General features: G+C 43.9%; 1 protein-coding gene across 4 annotated transcripts in view; it reads left to right on the plus strand.

The window, feature by feature from the left end:
- Positions 1–21,832, plus strand: part of ralgapa2 (Ral GTPase activating protein catalytic subunit alpha 2) — a 249,713-nt gene that overhangs the window by 44,005 nt on the left and 183,876 nt on the right. For all 4 annotated transcript variants that reach the window (XM_084310739.1, XM_084310741.1, XM_084310740.1 and 1 more), the window contains exons 3-5: positions 1,448–1,497; positions 15,238–15,295; positions 20,108–20,151. In XM_084310739.1, the coding sequence (XP_084166865.1) occupies positions 1,448–1,497; positions 15,238–15,295; positions 20,108–20,151 (152 nt within the window). The remainder of the gene's footprint in view (positions 1–1,447; positions 1,498–15,237; positions 15,296–20,107; positions 20,152–21,832) is intronic.

Below are 21,832 nucleotides of genomic sequence, written 5' to 3' on the forward strand. Positions count from 1 at the left end.
CATTTGGCCTACGTTCCGTTAACTCACAGGAGCCCTACCTGCTGGGAGCGTGTTTAGTAACGCATGGTGGTGTAACTCACAGGAGCCCTACCTGCTGAGAGCGTGTTTAGTAACACATGGTGGTGTAACTCACAGGAGCCCTACCTGCTGAGAGCGTGTTTAGTAACACATGGTGGTGTAACTCACAGGAGCCCTACCTGCTGAGAGCGTGTTTAGTAACACATGGTGGTGTAACTCACAGGAGCCCTACCTGCTGAGAGCGTGTTTAGTAACACATGGTGGTGTAACTCACAGGAGCCCTACCTGCTGAGAGCGTGTTTAGTAACACATGGCGGTGTAACTCACACTCGTCAGGCTGTCCTCCCCGCGTCCCCTAGGTGTGCAGGGCGTTTGCTACGAGCCGCGAGGGCGCTCCTTCAATAATTAAGCCCCCTCTCTGCTCTCCCTAAAGCACGCATGAATCACTTACGACTCACTTGTGATGATGTAAGTGAGAGGTGAGGGTTTGTTTCTTTCCTCTTGTCTTGCACACAAGCCCGATCCACCACCAACAACAACAACAACAACATCACCGATTACAAACAAAACACTCAGACAGCAGGCAGGCATGTGTTGGATCAGTGATTATCAACCTTTTTGCCCCCAAGGCCCCCTGTGTCCCAAGGAGTTATTTCATGCACCCCCCCCCCCCCCACACACACACACACACACACACAGTAGCCTGCACATGATAACCTGTCGGCCTCTGTCATCACCATGGCTCCTTATTCAGACTCCAATGGAGTTGGTCCAGCTTATTCCATTTTACCTCATAAAGGCATGTAAACGTGAATAAAAAAAACAACGTTTGCCACTGTAGCAGTCAAAATCCTTCTGTATTTCCCTTTTCCTATTGATGGCAAACATATGAGAGTAGGTGTGACATCTACAAAATGTAATAAAAAGGACATTATAATATTTCTTTAACGAGTCAAATAATTTCTGTATGTCTTGTGTAATTTAAGCATTCTTTAATGTAATGTTTTCAATAATTTCCTCTAAATTATGTAAGTAGCCGCACACTCGTAGCTCCGATGCGTTAATTTAGTGAGACATAAAAAATAAAAAAGCTGTACCTCCATTATGATTGGTCAGGTTACACTGACTGCTGTGTACCGGTGTATTTAACTTCAGGTAAACCTTTGTCCTGGTAGATTAACCCCGACGAAGGCAGCTTATCTATCCAAACCTTGTTTTTATTCTTTTTTTTTTCATTTTTTTTTCTTAGTAAATTATTGCATTGTAGCTACGAGTGTGCGGCTACTCATCAATACATATAGTGATCAGTAATACAAATGTTCAATACTTTAATGGCAAGGCTCACCTAGCAGATCAGGCCAGTGTGTCATGATGCAGTATGTCTTCCAGTGTTGTGACACCAAATTAACCGTCTTGACCTCTCTTTCAGGGAACAAATCTCAAAGGGAGGAGCTGGACTCCATCCTCTTTATTTTTGAAGTAAGTCTTCTTTCACTCTTCCCCTGTTCCTTTTCTGTGCCGATGTCTCAATCTCTTGATTCCAACTGTCACTTACTGCAGCCTCTCACCACGTTTACTGGGCTCTGCAACAGGGAGGGGAGGGGTCACGGTTTCCATGGCGCCTGGGTGCAACTCTATAGCTACTTCCTGAATTTGCCTCAAATAGCCTAGAAACCGATCGGAGGGCTGGGGTTGGAAAAGAGAAGATATAATGGGCTTGATTGTTTTCCAGTCTCATAGAGGTGTGTGTGTGTATGTGTGTGTGGGGGGGGGGGGGGGGGTGGGGCCTTGCAGTTCATTTCCTGTTATTAAACCCCAGGTGTGTGTGTGTGTGGTGTGGTGTGTGGTGTGTGTGCGTGCGTGCGTGTGATAGTGGTCGACCAACATGGGTTTTTCAATGGCTGATACTGATATTTATAGAGCAGGGTGGCTGATCGCTAATATAATGCCAATTTTTGTATTTTGTATAAGAAAAAACTAGTAATTTCTTCAAATGAGTTTGTGAGTATACAGTATAGAAATCAACAAATGTATCAATCAATATGAAAATAAAAAGTGAAAATTCAAGTAAAATAAATTCAATTCACACATGTGGAATTGACATAAGCGCTAACATCTTTAATAATCAGCCATGTGGACATGGTCATGTGTGTGTGTGTGTGTGTGTGTGTGTGTGTGTGTGTGTGTGTGTGTGAGTGTGTGAGTGTGTGAGTGAGTGAGTGAGTGACGCATGACTGGCGTTGAAGCCCGGCCCCTCCCCTTGTCTCTCTCCATGCTCTCGTGCCTCTCTGGAGGTTAAAGTCCCCCACCTTGTTTTCCCACCTGACTGCAACAGCAGCTCCAGTTTCCAATATAAACAGCCTGGTCTCCAGTTACATTTGCCCAGGGCAGGGCTGGGACGACAACTCACAATCAGGGTCGTCTGTCTTGGTCTTTTATTTAGTTTGAATAGGGACAGTATATACGTGTGTGTTTGTTCCTCACACTATGTCAACAAAGGTCATTCCAGCCCAGAGGAAGATGAGGTCTGGATCCAGGCCCCTCAGTCTGACTCTGTGGGCTGCGTTACAGCAACACTGGGCCCGACACTGTTCTCATTACCTATGCATTCCTGATGAACTAGCTATTTGTCCCCGACACAGCAGCCCACAGACTGTTTCCATGCTATCATGTTAACATCTGTTTAGATTCTGGACAACGCATCTTGCCTCGTACACGTCCTACAGGCGTACGTACTGTATGACTACATGGGTCAGGCGGTTCAGAACATAGTCGTGTGCTGAATGGACCGCTGGCAATGGAGGTCGGGTGGATCGAAGGAACCTAATGAAAGAAGGAAGGGTCATTATTACGTCACTGTGTAGCGCAGTTCTGTCGACATTGAATTGAATGGGATCAACCGTCTCCTCGTTTATGTAACTTAAACAGGTTATTACCTTGGATGTCAGAATCATCCAGGGGTGTAAAAAGTACCTAGAAATTATACTTACAGTATGGGTACTGTCTCAAAGTCTTACTCAAGTAAAAGTCAGAGTATCTGGCTAAAAACACACTTGAGTAAAAGTAAAAAAGTTTCTACTTTAAATGTACTGTAGCCTCTCAAAAAAGTAGAAGTCTATTCTTCTGATAGCAGGTGTTTAAACAAAGATCCCCGCCTTCTAGTCTTGCACAAGGACCAATCAGCATGGGTATGGGCGGGTTAATTTTCCATTGATGGGGATTTTATTGGCTGTTTTTAAAGCACAGCCGCAGGATTAATAACGTTAACGTTAGTTCTGCCAGAGAAACAAATATACTAATTAAAATAGTTGGACCTGTGAGATTTGTACTTTGAATGAATGAATTGTGAATGAATGAATTATTTTATTTTGAATGTTTACAAATAAATAAACAAACAAATAATTTTTTGAACATTTTCACAAATAAACAAACGAAAAGGATAGGTTTGAAGCCGAAGGCTTATAGAGCAACCTACCCCAAATTCAAAAATAAATTCAAAAAAGTTAGTTAAAAAAAATATAATTTTTTTTATCAACAATCAAAAATCAACAAAAAACTATTCAGAAAAGAACAAAAAATGTTAAAGTTTGCAAGATAAAACAAACAAACAAACAAACAAACAAACAAACAAACAAACAAAATCAACAATCAACAAAAAACGTTCCTGAAAAGAACATAAGCCAACATAGGAAAATCTAAAATTCATCTGCATGTAAATTTGTACTTTACTTTATAGGTCTGCATTTTAAATGTAAGGAGTAAAAAGTATGTTTTTTTTTCTCTGAAATGTAATTGAGTAAGAGTATACAAACCTAATAATACTCGAGTAAAGTACAAATCCCCCAAAACAGTACTTAAGTATTGTAACGAAGTACAATTACTCAAGTACTTTACACCCATGGAATCATCTGCACTTTGTTGCATTGTTAACTAGCTAACGTTTTACATATTGGTTGATATTTCCTCTGATAGTTTGTATATTCTGATGTGATGATGACCCTTCCTTCTTTTATAGTTTCCTTGGGTGGATCCAATGCCAGGTTCTGTTCAGAGTGACACACATTTTTACAAACTTCTTTCAGTGCTTGAGTAATTATTCCTGTATCCAGGCCCTTGTAAGCTGATGTTAGGAATGTTAATGTTTAAACCCGAGTTCATAGATGAGATCTTGCCTCGACACCAAGTTATCTCCCGTGTGACGGCTTCCTCCACCGGCTTTTCTGCAGAGTAAGAGCTCTCCCTGCCTGACTGTATAGCCAGTCATCTGACCTGTAAACAGAGCTCGGATTCACCCACCTACTACATATGTATGGGGGGGTTATCCTTTCAAAAAGAACTAATATTGAAAGCAGCTTAAACCTAGCAGTGTCCCCTTTTAGCCCCAGTCAGCGACGGCACGTGCCTTTACACTGCGCTGAGAAGATAAGCTCGCTCTGAGTCGCGTGTGTGTACAGGACAGATACAGGGCTGTCTTTGATCCTCTGCCCCGGTACACCGGGCAGACTTCTTCATACGCTGCGTGAGATCAGGCACGTCGGATCATACGCGCTTGTGAATTTAATATGCACGCACTCATTGGCGCTCGCAGATATGCAGCGCTAATGTGCCACTATGTCAGCGGGAGAGAGGCTAAATTAACCGCACGCAACGTCGAGAGCGTGATGATGGCGAATCGTTTTGAATAAGCCCCAAAAAGAGGTTTGGAAACAATTGGGGGGTTTGTTCACCCTAACCAATTGCTTTTCTATTACCTCGGCGGTGACACTGGAATGTAGCTTTATATTCAATTCGAATCTGTGGCACCTTGTGATGTGAACTGCGGTGCCCCTATTTGCAGGGCAGTGTTTTATTGTAAATTCACATCATTAGCGTTTTGTTAGGCAAATCAATCATCCGGGAAATGAGCAGCAGCCTCCTCGGGGCTGTTGTGTGGATGGATGTAGGCTCCCACTGTCTGTATGTGTGGACGGCTGCAACAGGGACAAAAGCCATTAGCGGCTCCGTGCTCTGTGACACACTTTAATGCTGTATGACAGTGAGAATAAAGACCCGCCCACCAAACCACCACCACCCCCTGTAAGAATCCCCTGATAAGCCGCTGCAATCATCTTCTCGTCCTCCTCGGTAAGATGAGAAACGTGGAGTCCCGGTTTTCTCCATCGCCTTTTCCTGTTTGGTCGCCATGTCTGTCTCCGGCGCGGTTGTGTTTGTAGCTGGATTACCTTACTGTCATGGTGAGGTATTTGACCCCCTTTTTTTTATGGGTCGCTGTGGGGGAGCCGTGTCCTCCATGCCCAGCCTGCTGGAGTAATGGGCGCCTGGAGGGGGTCATCTTTTGTTCTCCCCTCCCTCTAAACTCTGCCGTAGCACCCCTGCCCCCACGGACACCAGCACCTTCCCATGGTCTCTTTGTGTCTGCTGCCACAGAAGCACCCGCTGTAGCGGCTAGTGATGCTGCGCCGGGAGCCATTTGCATCTATGGGAACGTGGTGGTAGAATACAGAAACGCACTCGATGTGGCGGCTCGGAGAAGCCTTGGTTCTCGAGACGGAATCGCAGGCATTTTGTCCAGCAAATACTGTACAGGAAATGCACAGGGATTGTCTATAGTAACACACATGGGCGGGTCAGACATTAGGCAAGACTTTCGTAGCTATACCATAGAAATAGGATGAGATGGATCAAATACATTTACATAAATGTATTAGGGCTGACCCCTATTAATCGATTAGTCGACTAATCGGTCGAAAGGAGCCGTAGTCGACTGGCCAACCTTAGTCGAATATATTAAAAAATAAAAATAAAAAATTATCATTCTTTCCAAAAGAAAATAGGCCTAGAAGCGTGGCTAACGCTAATGGCACGCATACCAGAGGCTAACTGCCTACGAAAACAGGCACAGAGGCACTGAAAGAGGATTTCACCCATAATGAACACACTAGAGTAGACAAATATCAAGATGTATCCATCAGTGGACCAATTGCATGCTTTTGCAGAGGACAAGAAGCCTTCAGTCGACTCCTTCAGACATTAAGCACCCCCCACAGCCCAAATGGAATAAAAAAATAATATATATTTTATTTTAATTTAAAAAAAATATTATACTTTTTAATTTTTTTTAATTTTTTTTAGTCGACCAATAGTCGACTAACGGCAAATTTTGGTCAATCCTAGTCAACCATCCAAATCCTTAGTCGGGGACAGCCCTAAAATGTATATATAAATAATACTGGATGCTGAAAAGTTACCTGTGCAGACCCTGATCAAGTTACAGCTTTTATCTTCCAGACATGGTGTTTCTAATTGCTGCACCATTCCTATAGACTGTGGTAGCTTTCTGTTTATCACGGCTATAGTTGAAGACCAATCAATACCTGTCCCTGCCTGAAAATGGGCTATTGACTTTATTTTATTTTGCTGATGTCAGTCCATGTTCAATCTCACTCACTGTCATAAATGCTCAGCGAATTAATTAATTAGACTTTTTAAATAATTTTTTTCACACATACGATGCATATTCAGTGAGAACCATCAGATGCCAGTTGGACATGAAAGGCAGAGTTAGGGCATCAACACACCATGCTGCCTGTTGCACTTTGCATACATGTATGTCCTCTGTTAACGGAACACGCCAACATTTTGGGAAATTGGCTTATCAATGAATGGAAGCGGACAGTGCTGGTTAGCCTTCGGGAGAGGTGTTAGTTGGACAATGCCTAGGCTAGGCTGTCCGCTTCCATTAAATGTGCTAAGCTAGGCTAACGTGCAGCCAGATAGCTTTCTACTGAACGCACACTGAAACTGGTATCCATCTTCTTGTCTCTCTCTGGAGAAGACGGTAAGCTAATTTCCCATAATGTTGGCGTGTTCCTTTAAAATCCATCAAGCCTGCTGCCTGTAAAATCATCACCCTGCGGGGCATGGCCACTGAGCATAAAGACTCTCCCACCCAGAGTCTCCTGCCATTTCTAAATGCCCTGAAAGCCTATTGGGAGCGGTGGGAGGTATTTCTAGTGCTTCTGCGTTGATAGTCCTTCACACAGTGTTCTCGTTGCATAGGGAAGCTGGTTAGAGGAGAGCCATTTGCATGGTCATCTTATCTGTGGATTTGAGTGTCGCTACTGCATCGTCACTCCTGCCTCTGGTGGCACAAACTAGGTTGAGCTTAGGAGTAGTTTACTGTATTTTGCCACGAGGCCTTTCTTTCCAAATGGGTCTTGGGTTAATTAGTGACCGTGCTGTTTATAGAGCTTGTGCAAAGGACACATAAGAGTTTGGTATGGTGGTTGTGTCTGTGGTAAGTTCACCTCTGCAGCAATGTGTCATATCTGATATCATTGTTTCAGGTTGAATTGGTGTTGAATTGGTCCAAATAGCCTGATTATATTATTTATTTCCGTTTTTTGCTCCATTCAAGAAGCTCAGAATAGAACACGGAGTAACACAAAGCTGTCAGCTTTGTTTAAAGAAGGGAATAGTGCCCGGTCTCGAGCCAGACGCTCTGGAGATCCTTTACACTGGCTATAATTTTGACAACTTCGAAATAAATGTACTTCAGTGGTAAGAAAAGCCAAATCAAATGATTATTTAGACCTAATTACTAGCTTCTACTGAAACGTGTAAAGATTCTGGAAAGCAGTAAACTCAAACAAAAACACAATTTCACTACCAGTACCCACACATATTCATTTTGATGACTGTTTGATTTCTGATCAGAATTAAATTTGCCTAGACTTCAATGAACACTTTACACATGCTAGGTATTTGTTTGAAAAGGAATACTCAGGGCCCCTTATTGATGATTGCGTGCGTTGCCATAAACCATGCTTCTCAGTTCACTATGATGTACTTGAAACATTGCAAGCCATTCATACCAGGAGTTCAACTGTAGAGGATAAATTAGATTTTCTAATTCTAAAACTGTCCGCTCCAATTACCACTGAGCAAAAATATAGTTAATCTTTCCATCTCAACGGGCAGATTTCCTAATGTTGAATGAAATCAGCCCTTGCAATTGCTTTACATAAAGGAGGTAATAGAGATTATTTAAATAATTACTGCCCAAACTACCCTGCTTAAAGTCCTGTCTTTGATAAACAATCAAATCAAGTATTTTCTTTCAAGACACTCAGTACTTAGTCCGCACCAATCCCGATTTAGAGCTAATCACCGCACCATTTCAGCTATTACATTAGTTACAAATTATCTAAATCTAAAATATCTGCATTAGATAGGAATAAACACTATGCTGCCCTTTTTGTAAATCTATCTAAAGCATTTGACACTGTTGATCATCCCTTGCTCTTACAAATATTTTATAGTATTGGTTTGGAAAGAAAGGCTTGTTCAGAATTATTAGTTTGAGAGGCGACAGTGTGTTGAGTCGGGAAATTCCCAGTCTGAACCTTTTATCAATAACAAAAGGTGTGCCACAAGGTTAAATTTTGGGTCCCGTCCTCTTCACCATTTATTTATATCAATGATATTGTCCCTTCCTTGAATGGTTGTCGAGCCCCATTTTTATCCTGATCACCGTATCCTGATCATTGTAGTACTGTATTGCTGATTCTGTACAACTGAGAACTTTAGCAATTTTCCTAGCTCTTCAGGAAGCGCTTATTAATCTTAAATTGGTACTTGATGGAGGTGGAACTGTATGCTGTTTAGAAATATATGAATATAATGGTTTGCAAATATCCACTGAGTGGTTCTAGCATTGAGAGAGTCACCGAGTATAAATATCTTGGCATCTGACTCAATGAGAAATGTACCTTTTTTAAATACCATAGACAACTTTGCCAGCAATCTGCAACCGAAAATTGGCTTCTTGTACAACAGAACCAGCTTTCCTTTTATTAGTAGGAAGAGGATAATTGAAGCAGTTTACTTATCAGTTTTTGACTACGGTGATGTAATTTATAGACATTCTGCTGTCTCACTCCACTTAACATGGTCTATCACTCTGATTCATTACTAGGGTTGGGTACTGTTCACATTTGAACCGATACCAGTACCTGTACCACTTCTTGGAATTCGGTATCGGTACCCAACGGTACCTTTTTTCGGTACTTAACTCTCTGTAATAACAAAAACATTCATTTCAGTTTGTTATTTCAATCAACATTTTGTTATATATTGTTGTAGCACACTACACAAAATAAATTGCATGATTAATATAGATATTTGTGGAAAAGGCTCCCTCTTGTCTGGTAATATTACACTCTTACACTAAACATGTAAAGGTACCTGAATTTGGTACTGATTGATCTAGCATGAATTGGTACTCGGTAGTAATTTGGTCGGTACCCTTAAAAGTACAGAGTTCGGTACCCAACCCTATTCCTTACTGGTGATAGTTATGATACTCACCATTGTCTCCTGTATAATTAGGTTGGCCTGTCTTCTCTTGCAGAGAGGCACAATAAACATCAGTAATTATTTTTGTTTTTACAAAGCCCTTATTAGTAAGCTGCCACCTGACATCACAATGTTTCTGTATTGGAACGTTGGACCCTCTCTGACTCACTCAAATGTCTTGTGCTTAAGGTTCTTCCAGCTTGTTCTGAGCTTGGAAAGTCTTGCCTTTTCCTTTAATGCTCCTGACTCATGGAACATCCGTCAACACACTTTAAAGATCAATACTCTTCCAACCGGCGCACAGTTCAAAACCATAATCACCAACCACTGTATATCAAACTGTAACTGTTTTGATTGATTGATTGAAAATTGTATTAACAGATTGCAGAATGGGTACAATACAGTACAGCTCAATACACACAATTGTTAAGGGGATGCAGACCAGAGAAAGACTTTCGTCTTGTTTACATCAGGGTCCCCCATTTTCAATTCATCATAACATATATGACATACATGACATACAGATAGACAGTACTGTTACATCTAGACATTTATGACATACCAGATCTACAAATATACAGTACTGTTTGTGAGTACAAAAATAGTCTAAAAAGAGAGCATATACATTTGAGTGGGAAGAAACTGTACATTGGAGGAGGTTGGGTAGATGGGGTGGGGGGGAAACTATACATTGGAGGTGGTTGGGTGAGTGGGGTGGGGGGGTCGCGGTTGGGTAGGCGGGGTGTGGCGGGGAAACTGTACATTGGAGGGGGTAGGGTTTGTTTGATCAGATTTTTAGTTTTTATCTTAACACCTTGTTTTTATCGTGTTACTACTTTAGATTTGTCTTGTTTATTTTGATGATGTTTACTTAACACCATTGTACACGAGGGCGACCTCAATGGTCTTTGAGTTTCTAAATAAAGGTTTGATGATGATTTTATGAATAAATGTGAGTCGGTGGATGAGGAACAGTGCTGAGAAGCTGTTGGAAGACGGATACTAATCACTGTCAGTGTGCGTGTGTAGGGGGTATGCCTGGCTGAGGATGATAAACACTAGAGTTTCTAGACCGTTGCCATACAGTCACGAGACCAGATCGAGCTTGTCAGTGAGCTGAATTGTGTCCCAGAGCCCTCTGGGAGGCTCAAGTTTGTTTATTCTCCCTAATGGCCACAGATGACCTTTAACCCCCTGCGACTCATCGGTGGGTCCGGGCTGTCCTGCTGTCGAGGTTGTGGGACAGGTTATGGGCCAGGCTGCGACCAAGGGGACTTGGGAGGGAAGTTTTATTTCGTCCACTTCCTCAGACCCTGTCTCTCTACAGGATGTGACTTCCCCCTGACCCCCTCGTCGCCTGTCACCCGGACCTGACTCAGCACTCCCCGTTCCAGACCAGGCCATCGTCCCCGTCTAAGCTTTTACACTGAAATATTAGTGTTCCCATATATGGGTATAGCCTATAATAATACACTTTTACCCTGTTTATTGGCAGATAATTCTCTCTTTAACTCCACTGGAGATGCAGAATTTTGGACATCCTGTCAGTGTGTCAATGATGAAATTAAACCATGTCCCGCAGAAAACCCCGGCTGCGGTTTAGTCGTATTAACGGGCCCTTTAGAAAGATAAAGACGGTTTTAAAAAGAGAGATTACACTGCTCCCATTATTTACAGTCTCCTCCAGCCGCGGCTCGCGACAGGCAGACATTCGGCCTGTGATTGATGTTTGTTTTTTTAAATGCCCTGCACCGAGACGCACCATTAAAGCGATGCGTATGTAAATGCTCCCAACTAGGTCATGAATAATAGAATGTCAACCTGTATCATGGGCAGCCATCAGTGGCTCTCCTCTCCATCTCTGTCTCCGTCTAATGGCCTCAGATCCCCCTTGATGCGCGTCCAGGGGAGGAATCACCGAATGTCTCCTCTTCGTGCCTCCTACATCAACCAGCCAAGAGCCATTAGACAAAGCAATTCTCTCTCCTTGTCTCCTGTGTGGAATCCAGATTCAGCTTGATAGTTCTGCAGCAAGAGATTATTGATTATGTATAAATGCATGCATTCCATCTAGTCGGGGTCTGCACATGGAACTGGCAAGGCTTAATATATCTTAATTCTTGTTGTGTGTAGGGGCCATGCTTCATGTTGCCCTTGCCTTTGGCTGTAGGCCTGTAGGGAAGTGAAACGCTAGTTATACTGTAGAGCGCTACCTCATATTTTGCAGGTAGATGGATGTCAGCTATGATTGTTATGTTATGAAATTGCTGACGGGTGGATTAAAGTCCCCTTTCTTGCTCCTGTACAAAATCATGCCTGATCTTGAAAGTAATTCCAGGAGACTTTTAGAAGTGGACTCTTGGCAGCTTGGTTTTCACATGGAGAAGAGAGGAATGTCAGGTGGCTGAGTTAACTGCTAATGAGGACCATGAGGAGAAGTCAGTGCACTGTGCTGCTGCCACCTACTGGTCACACTGGAGAGGAGACGTTTCTTTAGACGCCGATCCCTTTGTAACTGAGCATATTACAGTATGAGTAGGCCTCATAAAACTCAAGACCTTTTGAGTTTTAACCAGGTTGTTCGTAGGTTAAGTCTATCTACTATGTTGGGTTCAGTGGGTTGCCATTGCCTGTTCTTAAGCCTAGGTGAGGGTACGTCAGGTAATTTGGTTATCATGTAAATATGTGAGCTGGTTTGGCCTGCAGTTTGTGGACCATTTAAACAAAGACGCTGTGTAAGTGAGCACCGTGTCTCGTGCGATGATTTCCAAAAGCTTTGTAGCCCCAACGTATCACTTCCATAGTAAGCCAGTGGACAAAAGATGGATGATACTTTTTGAGGCAAGGTATGCTATATTAACAAAAGGCTATTGTTGAAAGGAAATACTGTCCTTCCTTAGTAAGAGTGAACTTTCACTTTGCATGCAGTGGCTCACATGTCATGTGATTTAATCATACATGACCTATGTCATGCGATTTCATCATAAATGACATGTCATGTGATTTAATCATAAATTACCCATGTCATGTGATTTAATCATAAATTACCCATGTTATGCGATTTAATCATAAATTACCCATGTCATGCCATTTCATCATAAATGACACATGTCATGCCATTTCATCATAAATTACATGTCATGCCATTTAAACATAAATTACACAACATGCTTTTTCATCAAATCTCTTTATGATGAATGTCTCCTGTACCACTTCTGGAAGACGCCTCTTACATCTGCATCAGTCCGTTGTCTCTACAAGCCTGTCATGTCTTGAGAACGAGATCACCCATTTGTCATTTAAAATTTGAATGATCGGGCCATCTCATTTATACTTGTGGATTTTACATTGGAATCGGTTGTATGCGAGAGACATTAGAATCATCCCAAAGTTAAATAGAAGCCTAAACACACCCACCACCACCACCATCATCTCTTGTAAAGTTTTCTGAGCCTGCTGGCCATCGGTGTGTGCTGTTGAAAAGCCCTTGTGAACCACCTCTAGGAGAAGTGTATTCCACGTCATGTCCGGGCCCTGTGGCTGGAAACCTAAGTGTGGATCATGTAAATGCGGCGTGCGGCGGTAATGCCCCCATCTTTATGCCTGGAGTACGGCTCCAGATTAGAGTAACTCCTCCAGCGCCGGTCCGCCAGACTCATATCAGCCAGTAAATTCCATATTGTTGCGGCTGCCGTTCTGGCTCCGCGGGGAGTCTCCCCCGAGCCCCCCCCCCCCCCCCCCCCCCTCACCCTCCCTGGTACTTTCCCAAGGAGCGAGAGAGAAGGTGTTATTGCACACACACATACACATGCATAGGCAGAGGCTTAGTCGGGCTCCCCTGCTGTGTTGCCACCTAGAATAATGTGTCTGCCGCTCCGAGGAGAGAGAGGGGGAGCGAGAGGGGGAGAGCGAGGGGGGGAGAGCGAGGGATGTAGAACGACACGGAGAGCGAGTGTAGAGGAGACGTGTAATAATCCCAGGCGGGATCACTGGCGAGGTGCAGCGGCACGCCGGCACGCACGTGTCATCGCGTCTCCGGATCAGAGACGGGAGTCGACCGGGACAGACAGTCCTCCAGCCCTGAGTGATGCCTGTCTCTCCCTATCTCTTCCATTCCCCTCAGAATGACAGGGATTTAGACCGAGAGGACAAGGAGAGAGTGAGAGTGAGAGAAAGGAGGATGAGATGGGAGGTGTGTGTGTGTGTGGGGGGGTGGGTCAGGGGGGAGGGTTGTTGACAAACCGAGACGTGCCGCACTCCAAATCTGAGATGAGTTCTGGACCACATCGGCTCTCAGCATAATGTGGCACGGCTGGCTTCCTCTCCTCCCAGGCCACTAAGCCAGCCGCCACCGCCTCCTCTCCTGCTCTGGAGACGTGCCCTGCATGTGTGGAGTGTGTGTGTGTCTCTCTCTCTCTCTCTCTTTCTTTCTCTCTCTTCTCTTTCTCTCTCTCTCTCTCTCTCTCTTTCTCTCTTTCTCTCTTTCTCTCTTTCTCTCACTTTCTTGCTCCCACTCTTCCTCTCTGTCAATCTTTCTTTCTCTCTCTTTCTTACTTGGACTTGGTGGCAGTGAATTCACTTCACAATCTTAGCAGGTCTCTCTCTCTCTCTCTCTCTCTCTCTCTCTCTCTCTCTCTCTCTCTCTCTCTCTCTCTCTCTCTCTCTCTCTCACACACTCTTTATTCTTTCATGCTCCATGTCTCCCTCACTCTCCCTCTCAGGGAGATGAGCTTGTTACCATGCCTGGCCCACGGTGGGTCTGGCTGGTGTGGTAGTTTGGGTCAGGGCTGCATACATAAAGCAGAAAGCACAGGCTTGACCTCCAAATTGCAATCATGAAGTCTTCCTGGGTCAATGATGAGGGTCTGATGAGTAGCGAGCCAAGTGGAGCACCAATTGCTCACAATGCACTAGCCATTAACCGCCCACACACACACACAGACACACACACAGAGACACACACAGACACACACATACCATCCCCTAAGCTCTTTTCCATCCCTCCAGAGGGACCCAGTTAACCCGTCCCTCCGTGCTAGAGTAATGATCGGCTGCTGAAAGGTCAGGGTGCTCTAATTGAGTTGTAAAGCTGTAGTAGGTGAGGTGATGCCATTTCTACAGTGCTGTCCTGCATCACCGGGGCCAGCGGGCCGTCAGCAGACATCCCAGGCTGGGTTAGTCGAGGGAGATGGAGAAGAGTGCATTCTGCAGGTGGATGCCGCTCAGGCCGGGCAGTGTGTCGCACAGCAATCTATTGCTGACTCTCCCTTGTTCCCTTATGATCTCCGAATGCTTGTTCAATTCTGTTTGTTCAATTCCCCAAATGTTTGTTCAATTGTGGATTTTCTTTTCTTTTCTGATCCTTTTTATATATATATATATATACCGTAATTCCTCGAATAGTAACCCCGGCTTGTATTTGTTTCAACTATAGCGGGTACCAGGCTTGTATTAGGAGGAGGCCTGTATAAGAGGGAGGCCTATATTTCAAATTTTCAAACGGATCATAATGAATAAATCAACATTTTGTGTCAGTTTGAACCCAGTAAAATGTACTGGGTTCATTTATTGAAACCAAGTACTGTATGAAATAGTAAACAGTGCAATTACAGGTGGTCACTGGTCATTTCAACGTTTTCAAAGTGAAATCAAGTAACTAGCTCAGTATGCAGCTCAGTATATTAGTAACCCGGCTTGTATTAGGAGGCCGGCTTATAATTGCTTAGCTCAAGAGCGCACCCGGCCATTAATAGAGACCCGGCTTGTATTTGAGACCCGGTTACTATTAGAGGAATTACGGTATATATTTTTTTTTTGATACATACAAAATAATTAATACTTTTTTATATTTTTTTTATATAGAAAATTCTACAACTTCTACCAGAGAAAATCTACAGCCGATGGCAGTTCCACAGTATAGGTATGTATCACCAGCGCTCCGCGTCCACTACCCAGAATACCCCAGCACGGTCTCCATCTGGTCCAGTTCCACCCCGTGTTCCTCCAACCACTGAATAAACACCACAAAGACGGATTATCCTCACACCCGCGCTTAAGCCACCCGTAGTGAGATGAAAATAATTAAGCAAAGAAAATGCAAATGAGCATCTCATTTGAAATGCTAATTAGTAATTGAATTATGTTGGCTTGGTTTCAGCCGCACGCAAGCAGGAGGACCCTCGCACCAAGCGATAACCTCAATTATAATTGCTGTGTTTGTCAACTGTTTGGCGGTTAAATCGCCCGCGCTGAGATGGGAAGTGTAGATTGACCCTTCACTTTGGGTTTTCACCCCAAAACATAGAGGCTTGTTCCTCTCTATAGCCCCCAAACACACTCACCAAACATAGAGGCTCATTCCTCTATAGCCCCCAAACATAGAGGCTTGTTCCTCTCTATAGCCCCCAAACACACTCACCAAACATAGAGGCTCATTCCTCTATAGCCCCCAAACATAGAGGCTTGTTCCTCTCTATAGCCCCCAAACACACTCACCAAACATAGAGGCTCATTCCTCTATAGCCCCCAAACTCTATAGTCCCCAAACACACTCACCAATAGAGGCTCAATCCTCTCTATAGCCCCCAAACACACTCGCCAATCCTTGACCAAAATCTTAATCTTTTGATCCACTTTTTCTCCTTATTTTTCTATTTTTCTCCCATCCCAATTTCGCCTGCCAATTCTCCCTTCAATTCTCCCCTCCCCTGTCTCGAACGTTGCTAGACTATGCCTCCCACTGGTTGGCTGCAGTGAGGACCAAGCCTTGCATCACGTGTCCCCTCCGGTACACGAGGAGGCAGCTGTCTCATCTTTTCACCTGAACAGCGCGATCTCTCAGTGGCGAGGAGTAACGCGTGGGAGGCTCACGCTGCCCCCGATACTTCCTGATTCTGCTGTGCAGGCGCACCAACCAACCTGTAGGAGTCGCTGTCCACAACATCCAATCCCCACCCACCGGCTTTCCCACCCTCTAACACTGCCAATTGCGTTAGTATGAACGACCGGCCAAGCCGGTAGCAACGCCGAGAGCCGGGCTCGATACCAGCATCTCCTGTGTTAGTGGCGAGCGCCTTGCCCATTGCGCCAATCAGCCGCCCGAAAAGGCTCCCTCTTGTCTGGTAATATTACACTCTTACACTAAACATGTAAAGGTACCTGAATTTGGTACTGATTGATCTAGCATGAATCGGTACTCTGTAGTAATTTGGCGAGCACCTTGCCCACTGCGCCACTCAGCCGCCCTCCAAAATCTTAATCTTGAATCGCACATAAATAAACGAGTACAAACTTGCTTCTTCCAACTCCGGAATATTGCCAAATATTCTCCTGTCTCAGCCATGTCCCGCCTACAACTCGTACACAGCACTGCAGCCAGGCTGCTCACTGGAACCAGCCGTAGATCCCGCATCACACCCATTCTCACATCCCTTCACTGTTAAGGTATAGGATTGACTTCAAAATACTTCTCCTCACATACAAGGCCCTACATGGTCTCACCCCCTCGTATGTTTTGATTTGAAATCTTTATTTCGAACATGTAAATAAAACTAAATAAAATAAGTATACCCCTTTTCGACTACTCAAAATGTATGTAATTCCTTACTGATTTAAATCAAATATATGTAAAACATAAAAAATATAAGAAAATAAAAGAAAAATGTAAACACCCGTGAATGTCAAATCCCTTCCTCATCCCTGTACATCGTGAAAATAATTTCTTTCTAACTCTGTTTGAATTGTATTATATTTGGACACTGAACTCTTGCAACCTTATTCCACCTCTAGGCGACTCAGATCCTCCAACCAAGGTCTCCTATCTAATGCCGCGTTCACATTACGTGGGAAGAAGCGGAAGAACCAGCTTCCGACTGGGAAAAACCATTCACGTCAGCCTCCTAGTGGTAATTCCTACTAGGACATATGGGATTTTTTTATAGACCCCGATATCTCCCACTTCGCGTCACGAATTGCGGACGTATGGATGTGGGCGTTTCATCGAGTCAATGCGTGAAGGCTTCCTAGTTGTAGCAACGAGATGTCCTCTGGTTCTTCCGCTCCTTCCTACGTAACGTGAACGCGGCATATATCCCGCTCCCTCCGTAAATCCAAAAGTGATATGTTAGGGCCCGGTCCCTTTGGAACTCCCTCCCCCTCCCCCTGTTAGATCGGCAGAATCTGTAAACGAAAAAAAAAAAGTCTCAAAACACATCTCTACCAACTTGCCTTCCCTGTACTGTAATGTTTTTATCCTCTTGTATTTTGCCGTTTTTATATGATTGTGTTATGTGATGCACCTTGTTTTAATTATTGTGCTATGTGTTGTACTTTTTAATTCTGTATCACGTGAAGCACTTATATTAGTGTGTATCTAAATAAATAAAGAAGTGCTATATAAATAAAAACCTACTTACCTACATACTTTTGGATTAGCCTTCCAAAATCCATATAATTTGAAGACTGACTATTTATTTCATTGTACCTTTATTGTAAATGGATGGCAGTGATGTTAGTAATCGTAGTATCATCATGTTCAACCTTGACTTGAAGTCTCTTCACCAGCGCTACCTGTTTCTGTATCATCCTGCCGCTTAGAGCTCAGGTCAGCAGTGAAGACGCTGTACTACTCTGTTCTTTAGAACGGCTGCTTGTGACTGACCTTTGAACTCTGTTGCCTGCACTCAATCTATACCTATCTACTGCCTTCACTGCCTACTACTGCCTTACACTGTAAACTACCTACCTCAACCTATAGTCTACCCATATAACCCTGCATGATAGCCTTGTACAATAACACTATGTTTATGTGTTTATCGATCTGTATATATCCCTGTTTACATACCTGTATACATACCCACTCTATACACGCTGTATATTCTATATCTTTATATATCCCATACTTACTCTTATTAGTTATACCACTGGCCAGTATGGCTTAGTACCATAGTGTATTTATACCTGTATCACTGTACATGTACATGATAATACTGTACATGCATCAGATTAGCATATTTATTCAAAGCTGCTCTTATTTGTAAATAGAAGAAAAAAGTGGAACTGGTGAGGTCAAATTTGTTGGATATATCTCGAAGACTGCGGAGACCATAGTCATCGAAGATATCCCCCAATGTGTGTATGCCTTTCAAATGTTAAATGATAAATGATTAAATGATACACACTGAAATCTACGCTCTCTCATCCTGCTTTCCGCAACTCCTATACTTCCTGAGTAACTTGCCCAACACGGCTTAATGATTGTTGACTGCAAACAAGTCATTGATAAGCGACGGCCATATTAGACAAATATGAGACGGCAGTCGTGTAGCGCGGAAACAGCTGTTCACTCATAGCGAGGGGCGTCACTCATAGCGAGGGGGGCGTACGCGTCAGTGGCCAAGTGGCCAATCACGGGAACCCGGAAACACAACTGGGTTGGTAAAAGCATACACGCCGCCTGTACAGCAGAATCAGGAAGCATCGGGGGCAGCGTGAGCCTCCCACGCGTTACTCCTCGCCACTGAGAGATCGCGCTGTGCAGTTGAAAAGACGGCTGCCTCCTCGTGTACCAGAGGGGACACGTGATGCAAGGCTTCGTCCACATTGCAGCCGACCAGTGGTAGGCATGGTCTAACAACGTTCGAGACAGGGTAGAATTGGATAATACGAAATTGGGATGGGAGAAAAATAGAAAATGGGGAGAAAAAGTAGATAAAAAAAAAAGATTAGCATATTTACTCAGTAGCTTCATTATATATATTCCATATAATCACTTGTTACACTGTATATTGTTAATGCACTTTACTGTTACTTTGAACTCTGGTTAGATTCCAACTTATTTCCATTGTACTATTTTCATGATGACCATACATTTGAATTGAATCTGAAAATCAAACGTAGTCTACCCCAGTTATGCTCAAGGCCAGTAACGTTAGTTTAAATGACAAATTCCTTCGACAACTTGTCCTTTTCAGCGAGTTTTAATTACGTCGATACACTCTCCGGGCCGGCGGCGTCGCTGAAAGCCTCTCGATGACAGACATGGCCAGATGCAGAGGTTTCACAAGAGCGCAGTGCAGTAGGTTGTGTAAAGACGACGCAGTCAGACAGGTAGAGCACGGCACCGAGTTCTAGTGGCCGTCTTTTTATTCACCGGTGTTAACAAAGACCATTTATATAAGCCGAGGAAAATGTATCTTCTCGTCTCTCTCTCTCTCTCTCTCTCTCTCTCTCTCTCTCTCTCTCTCTCTCTCTCTCTCTCTCTCTCTCTCTCTCTCTCTCTCTCTCTCTACCTGTGTGTTTCCGTTCTTAGATGAGACTTGGGGAAGCAATTTAATTCCCCTTCATTTAAGCCAACGTAGAGAATGTCATCGATTTTACCTGATGAGAGTAGAAGGAGAGAGCCCCTCCCCCTCCCCATGTCCTCCCAAGACATTTAGCAATCAGAGGAATGTCTTGTTTGATTACCGCTGCGCCCGATTGGCTTCATAAAATGCACGCTGCTGCCAATTGATTTTCATTTTCGTCAAGAGAATGAGCAGCGTTTTCTTTTCATTCCAGCTGGTTTATCAGCTCCGTCAAGGTCAATATGTCAATATGCTTGTCTCTCTCTCTCCCCGCTTACTTTGTGTCGTGCGCTGCGTCTTTTCAGTTTCATGTAAAGGGCACTTCTTATTGGTATCTGCAGGTTGTTAGAAGACTTTGGTAAATATTCCTCTCCTCTGTTTTTCTTTAGGTTCTATTCTGAAAAAGCTTTTGCACACTGGAAACTCGTTCAAGGTAAGTGCAAGTTTTTGCTGAAGGAAATCATCTTTCGCAGGTGCAAGACAACACTCTTTAGACACAGTACGCACAAAAACACATGTATAACCTTGGCGGCTACTTATAGGTGTGGTAGACAATTTGAAACAAATGAGCAGAAATAGAGCAAGCTCTGCATTACGTCTCAAGCCCCGCGCTGCATGCTATAATGCAGCGCAACAACACGCTCTCCTACAGACTCCTCTACCGGCAACTTCAAGCTGGATTTTTTAAAAGTATTTTAAAGTGAAAGTGACCATAAGATCCTGGAATGTCTAGGGCGGCTACGTGGCGTAGTGGGCAAGGCGTTCACCACCAAATCTGGAGACGCTGGGCTTGCCTGTTCGAGCCCAGCGCTCCACATTTGCTTTCAGTTTAGCTGGTCGTCCGTACTAATACATATTGGCCGTATTAGGGGGTGGGAAACTGATGGGTGGGGATCGGGCGTTGTGGACAGCGACTCCTACAGGTCGGTTGGTGCGCCTGCGCAGTAGAATCAGGAAGTGTCGGGGGCAGCGTGAGCCTCCCACGCGTTACTCCTCGCCACTGAGAGATCGAGCTGCGCAGGTGAAAAGATGCGACTGCTGTTACCTCAAGTACCGGAGGGGACTTGTGCTATGTATGACTTAGTCCACATTGCAGCCGGCTTGTGGGAGGCAAGAAACAGCGTTCGTGACAGGGGAGGGTTGAATTGGATGATACGAAATTGGGATGGGAGAAAATATAGAAAATGGGAGAAAAAGTGGATAAAAAAAAAATATCCTGGAATGTCTGATTACAGGGCCCGGGAGAATCACAGAAGACCGGATTCTTTTCTCAGAGCATTTGATTTACCTGCAGCTGTCGGGATGTAAAGAGAATTTCACCAAATATGACCAAAATGGTTCTAAAATAAATTTGCCTATCCCACCTTTAACACATTCGGCGCCAAACCCAGGATAAGTTGTGTTAACTCGCCATGCCTTGGACGCCAGACCCGAGATATCCCGGGTTTTGGTCGTTTTTTTCTTTTATTCGATATTTTCATTCATTATCCACTGACCTTGGTGTTGCCATAGGAAAGGATTTTGAGATCGCCAAAGTGCAATACTGGCCGCATCCTGCCAGATGGCAGTGTCGCCCACCCTTTGAAACCTTATATCTAACGCTGTGTTACACTCAAATGTCTCCGGGCGCTATATTTAGACGGAGCCGAGTAAATCGCTTCATCCGACCACTTCAAAACGCATCTGGCACACTCAATCCATAAATTGTGCCAAATTATGTCCGGGACCAGATGGACACCAATACTGGAAATCGCGATCAAACAATTGGAATATTCTTTTTGGAATACCCCCGACCAAAGGTAAGGACTATCTGACATCAATTCCAGCTTGATCCAACAATGTTTTCATATCGATCCAGCTGATCAGCTTCTGTAGTGTTCAACACAAATGCCGTTACTGGCCATCAAAGCATAACCCCCCCCCCCCCCCCCTTTCATGCATTCATGATGAAACATAATACCTATTATATACATTTGATTTGGAAATAGTAGCGTGTCCAGGCAAGAAACGCCAACGCTTATAGTAGAATACACATAGCGCCCTATAACTCAGCGTTTCAGGAATTATCCCGGATCACTCTTATACTATACTTATATTCACCACGGGATAACACG

The sequence above is a fragment of the Notolepis coatsorum genome (genome assembly GCF_963971535.1).
Source record: "Notolepis coatsorum genome assembly, chromosome: 3".
Lineage (NCBI taxonomy): Eukaryota > Metazoa > Chordata > Actinopteri > Aulopiformes > Paralepididae > Notolepis > Notolepis coatsorum.